General features: G+C 44.4%; 1 protein-coding gene across 1 annotated transcript; it reads left to right on the forward strand.

Moving 5' to 3' along the window:
* The first annotated feature begins 4,310 nt into the window (after nt 1-4,310).
* LOC308157660 (uncharacterized protein) lies at nt 4,311-10,163 on the forward strand. The gene has a single exon (XM_080531262.1). The coding sequence runs from the start codon at nt 4,569-4,571 to the stop codon at nt 8,835-8,837; it is 4,269 nt and encodes a 1,422-aa protein (XP_080387388.1). The 5' UTR covers nt 4,311-4,568; the 3' UTR covers nt 8,838-10,163.
* The last annotated feature ends 3,501 nt before the right edge of the window (nt 10,164-13,664 follow it).

The following is a 13,664-nucleotide window of genomic DNA, read 5'->3' on the forward strand; positions in this document are numbered from 1 at the left end:
AGATAATGTTTTTTTGTAACGCAATGTTTGATATTTGATATTCACTCAGCCCTCTCGTTCTAATAGCAGCCTAATAGCCTATGAGTGATGCTACACATCAAATGATGTATTCAGCTCTTTACTAGACGTCAGCCAAAGGTCCTAGACCCTAGTCTGATTGCTGCTATTGCAAAAAATGTTCTCTAGTTTTCGTCTGCTAAAGTGAAAGCCCAGAGGCCTGCATGAAAACATCTGTTGTCTGCTGATAAATGATTCGCTACAGACTGAACTGAATCTGACCAATCTGAGAACCAAGGGACTAAAATGGTTAGGCTTGTGATGTCGTCTCAACACACTGCCAATCACAAGTGGCAGGGCATCACTGAGATGTACCCGTCACACGGTAAATACGTGGCAATACAGGGATATTATATCTCGTTATCAATTATGCACATCATGTATCACCAAAGCAGCACAAAAATGTCCAGTAAGAAAATTTCACTTTGGTCTCATGAGAGCTCTAATCTGAATACACTCCGTAACTTTGTGTGGATGTTTGTTTAAAAGCCTAATTTAACATTTTCTCTCCATTTAATACCAATATGACTGGTCCTTGTCTATACGTTTAATACCAATATGACTGGTCCTTGTCTATACGTTTAATACCAATATGACTGGTCCTTGTCTATATGTTACGGTACATGTGGGAATACGGTACATGTGGGAAAATTAGGGTTAGGTGCTACGTCCACTTGGTACATGCTGGCATGTCTAACCCTACCCCTAACCCCAACCCTACCCCTAACCTTAACCGTAGCACCTAACCCTAACCCTAGTTTTCCCACATGTACCGTTTTCCCACATGTACCGTAACATATACATTTAATACCAATATGACTGGTCCTTGTCTATACATTTAATACCAATTTGACTGGTCCTTGTCTATACTGTCAGTGTTAAGCATGCTGCCTGGAAGACACCAACTAAATTAGGCTTTTAAACATCTAGCCACACAGCGAGATACCAATTTATGAGGCACAGCAGATCATGAGATCTCATGAGGCAAGATAAAAACATATTTTGTTACTGGACATTTTTGCTGCTTGCAGGAAATAAGCCTCCACTCTGTAATAAGCCTCCACTCTGTCAAAGCGATGTCATGATCAAACAATGTTGTTTTTTGTTTGTAAGACCATTGTCATGAGAAGAGGAATGTTTAGCACACACATGGCTCAAGTTGTCTCTGAATACAACATAAAATATGTATCTGTTGTTTTTGCCAATCAATCAAAGGATGATTGCCAGAAACCACAAAATGCTAGCTGGCTAACTGACACTGAACTCAGTGGGAGTTTACAATGTAGGTTACCAGCTAGCATTTTGAGGTTGGACAATCATCTTTTAATGAGTTTGCAGTTGTTGGACAACGGTGACCGATAACTATGTTATTAGTGGTGTCACCGGTATGCTAGGAAGTTTATTGAAACAATAAAAGCAATCATCCCCAGAAGGGCCGTGTCTGCTGTCTGAAATGTCATCCTGTGAATGTATATGAGGGGTGGGGGGGGAGTAACATTAATGATATCAGACTAACAGAGAATCAAATTGGATTTAATCCAACTTTAATCGTCTGATAATGACTCAATCTAAATGTGTGGCCATATGGGCCGTGTGATTGGTTAGCCACATGTGTGCATGGTAACCTGAACCTACCTGATTGCATGGCTGGATGCATCATCTCTCAAACATGTTGTCTTTTTTTCTTCCCTACTATTGGATGGATTGTGTGTTTTACAGAGAGGCCTTATTCAGGCATAAGGCCTGTGTTAGGATTGTTTTCTGAATGTTGCTGCTGACCAGGGGGGTATTCCATTAACGTCGCTAAAGGACAATCCAGGCATATTTAGATAGATAGATAAATCCCATAAGATTTATCAAAATAAGCCTGGATTTTTCCTTTAGTGACGTTGATGGTATACCCCCCAGGACAGTTTGTCGTGGATGATAAGTCGTGCAAAACATTTGATCAAAAAGCATTATGAGTATTTTCAAGAGTATATAGAAAATAAATGCCTGGCTTACAACTAAAAACACATTCTGTAAATGGAAACATTTCAGAAGCCTTTGCCCATTGATGAAACTTGGCCGGCTATCTTGACCAATGGAGACCATATCAACAACAACAACATGTACCAATTCTAACTAATAAATCATATAGAAATGGTTGCTGACCTTTGCCTCACTATATACTCAATAATATATAGAATAATACATCCTTAAAGAAAAATATAAAACTGCGGCTAGTTAGCCAACTATGTTATGTAAATGGTCATGGCTAACAAGCTAGCATCAACAATGAAACTTAAAAACAAACTTCTGAAATGTTCTACTCAGCTGGTTGGCTAAAACCTAAACACAGTTCACAAATTCTATAGAGGTCATTTAACTGTTTTTAAACTGTAAGGCAAATGTAGCTACACTGTCTTTATGCAATGTACTAGATAGAAGATGGAGCCTCAGCCTGGCCCCTCTGTCCAGGGCATTGCATTGTGGGATATGTAGTTGACTTGAGCTCCAACAGATATGGCACAGCAATTTCTCATGTTGCTTCCTACCCTATAACGAACAAATGCAACATTTGTTTACATATTATGTATTGCCCTCTCATAGTAGTGTTATTTAACTTTGAAAATCATAGGAGTTAGACATTTGGTATGTGTTATTAATTTGAGTTATTAATTGGGCAGATAATGAGTGACTGGTCATACAATCTGAAATGATTGAACTCCAGCAAAGTCAAGGGTTTTAGATACCATTGTTTCACTGCTATTTAGCCTACAAACTATTCACTTGGAAATGATGGCAGAGCACTACAGTTTTTATGCTTGCATTTGCACCTAGAATTGTGATGTATAATCATGGAGCACAGGAAAGCATGCACAGCTTGGGCTATTTAGTTTGCTCCTAAAAGTGTCAGAAATTGTCATTAAAACCGTTTACTTTTTAACTAAGTTAATTCTTACAGTTTTTAGTTGATTCATTGCAGGCATAATTAATGACAATGCAACACCCAAGGAAAACCAAGTTTAACATTTGAGGCAGACCTTTCTAACTGCTGTCATAGTCAAGGGACAGGCATCATAAATTGCTGCTTGGATCAGGCAGCTAGTTGAGGGTGGGACAACAGGTCTACCTCTAATGTGGGCTGTTACCTGTTAGGCAAACTGTATAAAAATGTAATGTATAATTATAAACAACAATATAATTACTGTGGTTTGTGTGAAATTCATGATGACTAGGTAAACAATTCTGTGTATAAAAAAGGGGGCAATGTATGGACATTACAGCATAGGCCCAGTGCCGCAGTGAGGACCACCTGCTGTGTTGGCTACTTAATACTAGTTGTTTCAGCCTGTGACATGTTATTTATTGAACACCAATACTGAAACACTTAATTTAACACTAGATAAAACAAATTGCAATCAATTGGTGTAATCATGTGTGTTAGTGTTGGGTTGGACACAGCCACTGTCTCTCTAGGACCGGAGTCACCTACCCCTGTGTTCGGTTATGTGTTAGGAATACCAAGAAAAACAGTGAAAGTCATGTTGCATTATCATGTGTGCTACTGAATTTCATTATGTACTCATAGATGTCTCAATTTAAGATAGCATAGTTAGCATAGAGCTTTGGATGGGTGTTATGATGCCATGAAACTCAAAGATCAAACTCAATTAGGCTACCTGGTACCAAATTGTGTGTAGTGATGCATGTTATAACTGAATCCCAGAGAAACCAGCAAGTAATTATTTGTTTATTATCTATAATATCTGTAACATGACAGGGAAATAATATTGTTCTTTTTCTGATTTACAGATTGCACCACCTCTTATGCTTCGCTGTGGTTAGGATGAGGACAGTTCCTGGGATTTGTAAAAAATGAAGAGGTTTGTGTTAACAATTAGTGACCTACAAGGCTGGAGCTGTATCCCAAATAAAATAATAATAAAAAAATGATAGAGCTTGGTAAATTATCCCTGGCCTTGGTGCTATCAGACTCTGTATTTGACCATGGCACTGTGATTTTTTTCTTTTTCCTTAGACTCCTCGAGGGTGAGATCAACAGGCAGACAAAGAAGAGAAACAAAGTTTTTCCCGGCTCTACCCCTGCGACGGATGCTGACATCTGCCCCTTTTAAGGAGTTCTATTTCACACCTGGACAAGTTACAAAGACAGATCTACAACTAGGGAAGGAGTCCCGAAACACTACTAACTATATACCTTTGTGCATAGACCATTAGAATATTCCAAATATAGGAATAGTATTTATTGTATAAAAGAACGCCCAGGCGCCCCACAGAACCATTGCTCAATCCCCTTGAATGAAGAGTAGTAGCAGTAAACATTCATCTGTATCTCTAACAGGGGGAAGAGTAACAGGGAAGTTGTAGTAGAGGTGGGAATCCCTTTGGAGGAAGTGTTTCTAGGACTACTAGAAACAGCAGCTGCTACTCATCAGGTAGGAGAGGTGGGATTATAACCACAAGGGGAAGTAGCCCCGGGACAATCTCCCATCAGTGTCTGGGAGATGTTCCAGTTCAGCAAGTACCCTATGGACATTCTAGAGATGCTGAGTGGTCACCAAGCCCACCAGTTTAAAGGCCTGGGATTGGAGAGACAACTGCAACACCAACAGCAAGTCCAACTTCAGCACCAGCAACAGCTCCAGCAACAGCACCAACAACCGGGGGAGTCCTCCGGGGCGCTTCTGTCTGGGCTTGGTCTAGGGTCTCTTCAGGGGTCTAGTCGCCAAGCTTTTGCCGATTCGTCGTCTATATTTGCCAAAATGAGCGCCCCGCCTCCACCCATATCCCACCAGTCCCAGTCCTCCTCACACAGTTCACGGAAGTCCAGCAAGATGAGTAGCAGCAGCGGCAGTGGCAGCTCTTCTGCGGGATACCCACAGTTCTTGCGTCCGTTTCACCCTGCAGAGGCAGCGCTCGCCCAGGAGCAGTTGCACTCAGGAATGGGACGTTTTGACTTTGGGGGGAGTGGCAGTGGAGGGGGTGCAGGTGTTATTGGAGGTGTAGTTACATCTGCTCCCCCACCGCCACCGTTACACCCAGGCCTCTCTGTTCCCCAGCCCTCACCTGGATCCTCCTCCTCCCCCGCCCCCTCATCCTCTGCATCTGCCTCTAATAACCCCTCTGGCAGCAGTGCAGTGGCCTCGTTAGGGCAACCACTCGTAGGGCCCCAGTCTGATCCGCGTAGCTTACATCAGCAGTTCAGTTGCATGCTTGCTGCTAATCAGTACTTTCTCTCTGGTGTCCCGACTAACAGTAGTCTGGAGCAGTTTCTGGTTCAGCAGGGGAGTCACAACCATCTAGGCCTGGGTTTAGGCCAAGGAGCCGGTGATTCAAACTCAACTCTTGCTCCGCCACCAGCTCTTCACTCCTCTCACAGTCACAGCCATGCTCCCCAGCCTCAACAGCAGCAGCAGCAACTGCCACCCCATGCCTTATCCCACCCTCACAGCCACCCCCACCCACACCATCCTCTTCACCCAGCACCCCAGCCGTCACCTCTGGGCGGCTTTGATTTCCAAGGTATTCCAGTTCTCTCCTCCAATCAGCTTGCTTCCTTAATGCAACAAGAGGCTGGCCTGCCACTCCCTCTACCGCTCCATTTATCACTGTCTAAAGATGAGGGGAAAGGAGACAGTGGGTCTGGGTCCGGTGGAAGTGGAAGCAGCAGGAGAAAGAAAGCAATGGCTGGTTACCTGCCTCAAAGAAAGTCGGATAGCAGCAGTCATACCAGTAGCACTGTAGTCAACTCACACAGCAGCTCAAGTGGTCACGCTCAAAATGCACCCTCAAGCCTTGTAGGAGGATCTGGAGGTGTTGGCATGACCGGTATTGGCGGTGATCATTCATCTCTCCTCTCTCCCTCAACACAATCCTCAGTTTCTGCAGTTTCCTCTTCTTCAGCTCCCTCGTCATCTGCTGCCTCAGTGCTGGTAGCCAATGGTTCACAGCTATCCAAACCTGAGAACCTAAATCCTATGGCTTCCAATGCTAGTCAGCCTGAACCTGAACCAATCTACCACTGTGGGGAATGCGGCAAGACCTTCACTCATCTGTCAAGCCTTCGTAGGCATCTCCGTAGTCATGGTTTGTCTTCTGAAGATGCTGCTGCAAGTGGTGGCACACCGTCAAATTCTAACCATCAACCCCACTCTACTACCAACACCCACCGTCAACATTCTGACCCAAGTTCATCATCATCTTGCCCAAGCCCAGATAAGACCTTTTTCTGCTCTGAATGTGGCAAAGGATTCAAGAAAAGGGGGCACCTCCTCCAACATGGTGTTATCCATTCAGGGGCCCGTCCATTTGGATGTGGTGTCTGTCAGCGATCTTTCAATCGTCGCGAGTCTCTCACCAGACATGAGAAGATCCATGATGAAAAGCCATTTCGTTGCCCTGCTTGTGGTCGCTGCTTTCGAGAGAGCACATCCTTGCTCAACCATGCAGCATCTGGCACCTGTGGCAAACCTCCAAGGGGGTCGCGGCCCAGAAGTGCTGGCGGTGATGGCTCATCAAGTGGTGGAAAAACTCCTGGAACTCCTGGAATGGCAGGAGGCAGTAGCGATTACAGAGATGGATCAGGATTATCTTGTGATGGTTTATACCAGCAAGGAAGAGGAGGAAGCTCAAATACTGACAGTAAAAGTGAAGGGAAATATGGCTCTGATTATTCAAGGAACCGTTATCAATCGTCGCCGTACGCTGTGGATGACTACAGACGACAACCGGGTAACGGTAACCAATGTTACTCTGGAGAGAACTCCTGTGGCAATGGGATGGCGAGCCAGACTCTTAGAAAGGCACCCTTAGCCCCTACTCTGCACCCACACCCTCAAAGCCAGCAGCAGCAACACCACCACCATCAACAACAGCAGCCTCATCTTCCTCTATCATCTTTACTGGATGATTCTGAGGACGAAGTCACTAGCAGTGCCATGTCTGCTATAGCTGCCGCTGCAGCTGCATCCTGTGAGATAAGTAGTGGTGAAGGCCGAGGAGAGGAGCGAAGAGATATCATTGGTGGGTTGCTTGGAGGACTTGGCTTTGGGAATATGGGAGTCTCCCCAGGTGGTCCGTCGTCTACATCAGAGATCGACAAGACGTACAGAGCAGGTAGCAGAGGGAATGAGGGGATCATTAGTGGCTCTACAATGCCTTTGACTCATCCAACGCAGCCAAACGCAAATTCTAAACCTAAAAAGCCGCGCAAACCTAGGCAGAAGAGAGAACCAGGAACCACAGTAAGACGAAGAAGAAGTACTGGAGGATCAGATGGTGCAGAACGACCGTTTGTATGCAACGTCTGTGGTAAAGGTTTCAGGCGAGGCGAGACCTTGCGTCGGCATGACCGTGTTCATACCGGCGAAAAGCCACACAGATGTGACGTTTGTGGCAAAACGTTCCGGGAATATTTCCATCTTACTAAACATTCCACTGTGCATTCTAAAGAGAAGAACTTCAAATGCAACCTGTGTGGGAAGGTGTTTGGTTATGCTCAGAGCCTGGTGAGACACGGAAGGTTACACAGGAAGGGGGAGTTAGAGGGAACACCAGGAGGGAAAAGTGTTAAGGGACAGGGAGGAGCAAACAACCACGGTGGTGATTCAGCAAACCCAGGATCGTATTACTCATACAGTCAAGATAAGTCTCAAGGGTCTGCCCAGCCCTCTCAAAGGCTCTACACATGCACAGTTTGCTGGAAATCTTTCCGCCATCACTTCCACTTGACTGCCCATCAACAAACTGTCCATGGGGGAGGTGGAAAGGAAAAGCTTTTCTGCTGTGAGGTTTGTGGAAAGGCCTTTGCCTATTCCAACAGTTTGTCCAGGCACAGGTTATCACAGCACGGATTGACTCGCACTGTGCAAGGAAACCAGCCAGCTGGTGCAGGGAGATCTGGCTCTTCCGGAAGTGGTCAACACGGAGGACACCACCATGGTCAGCAACAATCTGGATTCTCCCCACTTTTCTATGAGTCAGGCCATTCCTCCGGCTCAAATTCCAATTATGGCTCCAATACAATCCACTCCGGCTCTTCCCACGGTCAACACAACCAACACTCTTTCCAAAATTACCAACACCAAGGCCACCAATCCCATGGCGGGAGAAAGAACAAGAAGAAAAGAAGAGTTGAATATCAAAGCATAATGAGAGGGGGGCAACTCGTGGGGGTTCCCTTGAGTAAAGAGAACCGCAAGAGGCTCCAAATGATGAGGAGGAAAAGAGGAAGAATGCAACAGCAGCTGAATAGAAAGAAGTTGCTTGTCCAGCTCATGAGAATCAGAGGTGGAGGGTTGAAAGTTAGAACATGGCGCGGAGGGGCAGTGAAGATCAGTGGGTTGTCATCCATGGAAGTCCCCGTCAAACGTTTCCCATGCCCCGTTTGTCCCAGCACTACATTCTCCAGACAGGCCTCTCTTTTAATTCACTTTGCTTTAAGACACCCGCCAAGAAACACAGGCCGCCAGGCGCGTCTGAAGTGCCCGGTGTGTGGGAAGCACTCTAGGACGTTACGGGCAGCGCTGCGCCATCGGGGGCATCACCTTTCCCAAGGCTCTTTCTCGTGTCCTAAATGTCCCTCTCGCTTCTGGAACGGAACTCTCTTGGCGAGACACAGAGTCTCTTGCAGAGGCCTAACCGGAGGAGGGAGTGGCAACTGGGGCTTGAAGGGCTTGAAATCGCCACCTCCTGTTGGCGAAGGTGTCCCGAAGAAAGAAGATGACGGCGGCCAGATTGAGAGAACAACAGTTGTGACTGAATACAGCCACTAAATATTTTTTAGACTAGATTTTTTTTTTTTATCCAAGAAGCGAGAAAGAACTAGCAACTTTTAAAGAAGAAGTGGGGAGGTGGCTTAGTGTAACTACCATATAGCCCCCTCTACTCCCTTACTACAGCAGAGGTGTTTGAAGGTTAACATGGACTTATAAAGGCCCATATCAAAGGCACCATCCATCTCTTGTCTTTGCTTCCCCAAAGGGGAAAGAGTATTCTAGATCATGTGACTGTTTTAGTAGCACCTCTGTCTTTTAAAATGCATTCAACCACAGTATCCTATTTTGTTAGCTGTGATTGCGCTGGAACTATGGATGCATACTAGTAGGAGTTGGGTACCAAAAGTACTGATGTTTTTTTAATTATGTTTTCTCATTACTCACAGTTAAACAGTATAGTCTTTGTCTCTTGTTCTGTACTATGTGTGTTTATTTGTTCCCAGTGGAGATTGTTTTGATACAGATGTTTGGCCTGAAGCTGAAAATGGCCTGTAAGAAAAATCTTATTTCAACCAGTCACTCATACTATCGAACTTGACTTTGTGAATTGATTTATCACATTGAGTAACCGTACATACTTTTGTCAAACAACTGGTTAAATTGTGAACAGAACTGACTAGAAAAAAAAACAGGTTTGAATAGATCAGAGGGTTAGAGACTATTTTCCTGTACAATATTCTGTCATTTTAAGGGTGGAAAAAAATAATGGGACATAAAATTGTTAAAGGGGTCTTACACTTCTCTAACGTTTCTACGGTCCTGGTTGGCCCAGACCTTGGCTGGAGTTGATTAGCCGAGGCAGGGTTTAGTTACATGTGTTGCTTCCTCAGATACTGAGTAGTCTTTATTTGGGAGGCATTTCATTCTGGAAATATGTCCGAAACAACCTGCAGACACTCCAATTCAACTAATATTGTGACAGAGTCCCTCTGAAGATGTTTCTGACCTGTCACTTACACTACGCTGTAACACACTTTTTGCACTGCTATGTCATTGTAAACAGCATGCTGAAGTGGATTATAGTGAAGTGGATTTTCTCAAATGTAAGTCTTCTGTTATCAATATTAGTTGAGTTTTGGACATATTTCCAAACTGAATTGGCCCCGAAATGACTACTCAGAATCTAAGAAAGCAAAAATATGTAGCTAAAAACTGTCTGGGCTAATTGACCACAGACAATGCCAGGGCTAAACTAGGAAGACATGTTTTTAAAAGTTGAACAATCCCTTTAAGTGTCTGGAATGGATAATGGGAACAACCGGAGTGTACTGTACAATTCGTATTATATTTTATTATATATTGATTATTTGCTGTTTTTTTACTCCAAGTATCATTTCTTTTATCATTGTTGCTATTGTATGGGTGGGTGGGAGTGAGTTGGGCCTTGGGACTATCGTTGTAACAGTGGGATGAGTATATGTATCGATGTGATTTTTTCCCCTCCCCCCTTTTACCAACCCTATGCCACAGTTGAGCCCAAATCTGTAACACAAGCGTACACATAGTTTATTACTTAGGTCCTGTCCCTTCAGTGTTTTCCTTTCAGTAACTAAAACATGAAATATTATTACTAAATAACTATCCTTTTCTTTGCCTATAGTGAATTGTTAAAACCCTCAGAAATCAAATAAAAATCTAAAATGTCTTCATGGTTTCCATTTGCTGTCATTTCATAATGAGTCAGTTCATTGTTTATTGAATGTTTAGACTGTTCATATAGGTTGATAATTAAAATCAACGGCTGAACTGCCGTATTCTCCACACCTGGTCTCTCCCTGCCCCTGGTTCCCCGGCGCACAGACCTTCACGACGGAGATGTTTACTGCCTGCACATGCCCTGCTCAGTGCCACACTCCATTAGAAATTGATGGAGAAATGCCCAGAGGGGGAGTAGTTTTTTATTTTATTTTTTAATATAGTCAACGGGCTCCCAACCGTCTGTTATGAGTTTTCGTCCATAGTGGAAGATCTGCCGCTTAGTTATGTTTATAGAAAGAAAAGAAAAATCTGAATGTCCTGTATTTCTTAGGTATTCCGTATTCTCAGGTATGTATAATCACAACAGTCAGGTAATGGGTGTGTGGTTTGGGCCTCAATCTGTCAAACTAAGATGCGTTTGATTCATATAACCTATATTATTCTCTTCAAACGGCATCCACTGTGGTTTGGAAATTAATAAGTGCAACACCGTCAAGTCGCCTCTAGATGGCCACATTCGGCTCTTATTCGATGACAACTCGTGTGTGTGTGTGTGTGTGTGTGTGTGTGTGTGTGTGTGTGTGTGTGTGTGTGTGTGTGTGTGTGTGTGTGTGTGTAAGTACGTACGCACGCGCTTACTCCCAGGCACATTTCTCTTAGTTTTATGTTTGATTGTCTAGTTTTTCAGAATCAGTGGCTCTTCAAAAATAACAGTGCCTTTATCCCGCTGTTCGAATGCCTCTGAAATATTGATTTCGTGCATCGTTTTATTAGATACATATTAGAGCATTCAAATATCGAAAATGTAATTTGCACAGACGTCATTAGGTAACACATTTGAGGCTTTGCGAGCCTTCGCTAGTAGATAGCAGCCATTCAGAACTACACAAAGAGCTTAACGCCTACACATTTTATATTAAGACTTTCTTTGTTACTTTGAAACTTGATGTGGCCATTTTTGGAAAAGCGATTCGGCGTCATTCCATCTGAATGAATATCCGCGGAGAGAGACGTGCAACGTGCACCTCAGCCATGGTGGATGACAGCAAAAAATGTTTTGTCTACACACAATGTGTCGAGAAATCTACCTTCTTTAATGCGGCATTTTTTTTTTACTACGCAGTTACAAAGCGAAGTGTTGTCCCACAATAGTTCAATTTGTAAACCCAGTACAGTCCGTACTACGATCTCTGGATCTGGCGAAGCAAACAGACTAATCCGCTCAACATCTCTGGGACAACTTGTCTGTTTCACTTCGCCTGTGTCTCACGCGGCCCTGGCATGGGGAAACCTCTGGGCGGAGCCAGTGACCTAGATTTGTCCAATCGCATTCCGCAAAAGGACAGAGACTGACCTACTTTGGACCAATCGCAACAGAGCAAGACTTCTGGTTAGGCAGCACTGCCGCGCGCGTGTTGGGGCCATGTGCTGCTGGCTTTGAGAGCAGGAATGGGTTTTCTGGCAAGAAGGGAGAGATGAGGATATTTCACATATTCATTATTGACACTGACTGATTAAGACAATAATGGTCATTTACAGAATGGTTTATATTTGCCTCGTTGTCTCAGATTTGTTGTGAAAATCCTGATAATAGCTTAGGCCTACAATTTACTTACACTGACTCCATCTAATTAAACAAGCAACTTTTCAGTCAGAACTTCACACTTGGACATAGGCCAAGGCCATCTTTTGTCAGGTTGAGGCCTGCATGCTGTCCAGACAGATTATAGAGCTGGTGTGTTCAGAAGCACAGACTACATTGAGCAGAATACATTTTTTTCAAATCGACATGTATTTTCCTATATCTCACAGTGTCTCCTGTATTTCATGGTGCCTCCTATTTATTCTCTGTGCCTCACCTGGTAAATGGTAAATGGACTGCACTTATATAGCGCCTTTATCCAAAGCGCTTTACAACAGCCTCTCATTCACCCATTCACACACACATTCACACACCTATGCAAGGCGCCGGCCTGCTCACTGGGAGCAATTTGGGGTTCAGTGTCTTGCCCAAGGACACTTTGACATGTGGCCAGCCAGGGCTCGAACCGGTGATCTGCCAACCTTGCGATCATTAGACGGCGGCTCTACCTCCTGCGCCACAGTCTCCCCACCTGCTGTGAGGTGGAGCCCACCTCAGAAACTCGGTTGGTGATGTTAGTAAAGTCATAAATACACGTTCAACTGCTTCTGATATCAAAATAACTATTCAACCATAATGGTTGCAGCTAGGTAGCTCATATACATTTCCTGATGTTCACAACATGGAGTGCTCCTTATTCCATTCTAGTGACATCTAGCAATTGCTTTCTCAACCATGTTAAAACTGTGCAGAAATAATGAAAACTGAGGGTGAGGAACATCACAAGCTCGCAAACTGGGGTGTCATCCTTGTAGGCCTATTTTAAATGTTGTGTAGGATTTCACACACACACACACACACACACACACACACACACACACACACACACACACACACACACACACACACACACACACACACACTCAAATGCAATCAGATCAATATAGCATAAGAATAACAGCCATGTGTGTTCAAACAGTGATAGCAGAGAGCAAGGGAGGACAGTAGACACACACACACACACACACACACACACACACACACACACACACACACCACATTAACTTCATGGTTACAGTTGGTTGGCCTTATGACTGACAGTGGTGTCTTCATTCGGGGCGTTGTAAATAAGACATAAAGACGTTAAAACGGACGTGCCTGTTTAAGAATGATCTGGCTGTCATTGGCTTTATTCGGCTTGTCAATCATGACTTCGAGGGGCGGGGTAAGAAAGCTGTAGCTCATGAATATTAATCAGCCACGCCCCCCCAGCGCCATTCCCCTTGAGAGGTGATGTCACAAGCACGGCCCGTGTTGCCAGATGAGGATTGACACTTTCCAGCCCAACTACGGTCTACTACTCTAAAAAACCACCGACGAATACACCAAAAACTTGCCCGAAATCCGCCCGATCTGGCAACACAACCCGTGTTCGTTCCAGCTGACTCGCTGCTGCTTCCGCGATGGCAGGGCACTGAAAGGCAGAGGGAGGGAGGGAGGGAGGGAGAGAGAGAGAGAGAGAGAGAGAGAGAGAGGAGAGAGAG

This window comes from Nansenia antarctica (assembly GCF_963989245.1).
Source record: "Nansenia antarctica genome assembly, chromosome: 5".
NCBI lineage: Eukaryota > Metazoa > Chordata > Actinopteri > Argentiniformes > Microstomatidae > Nansenia > Nansenia antarctica.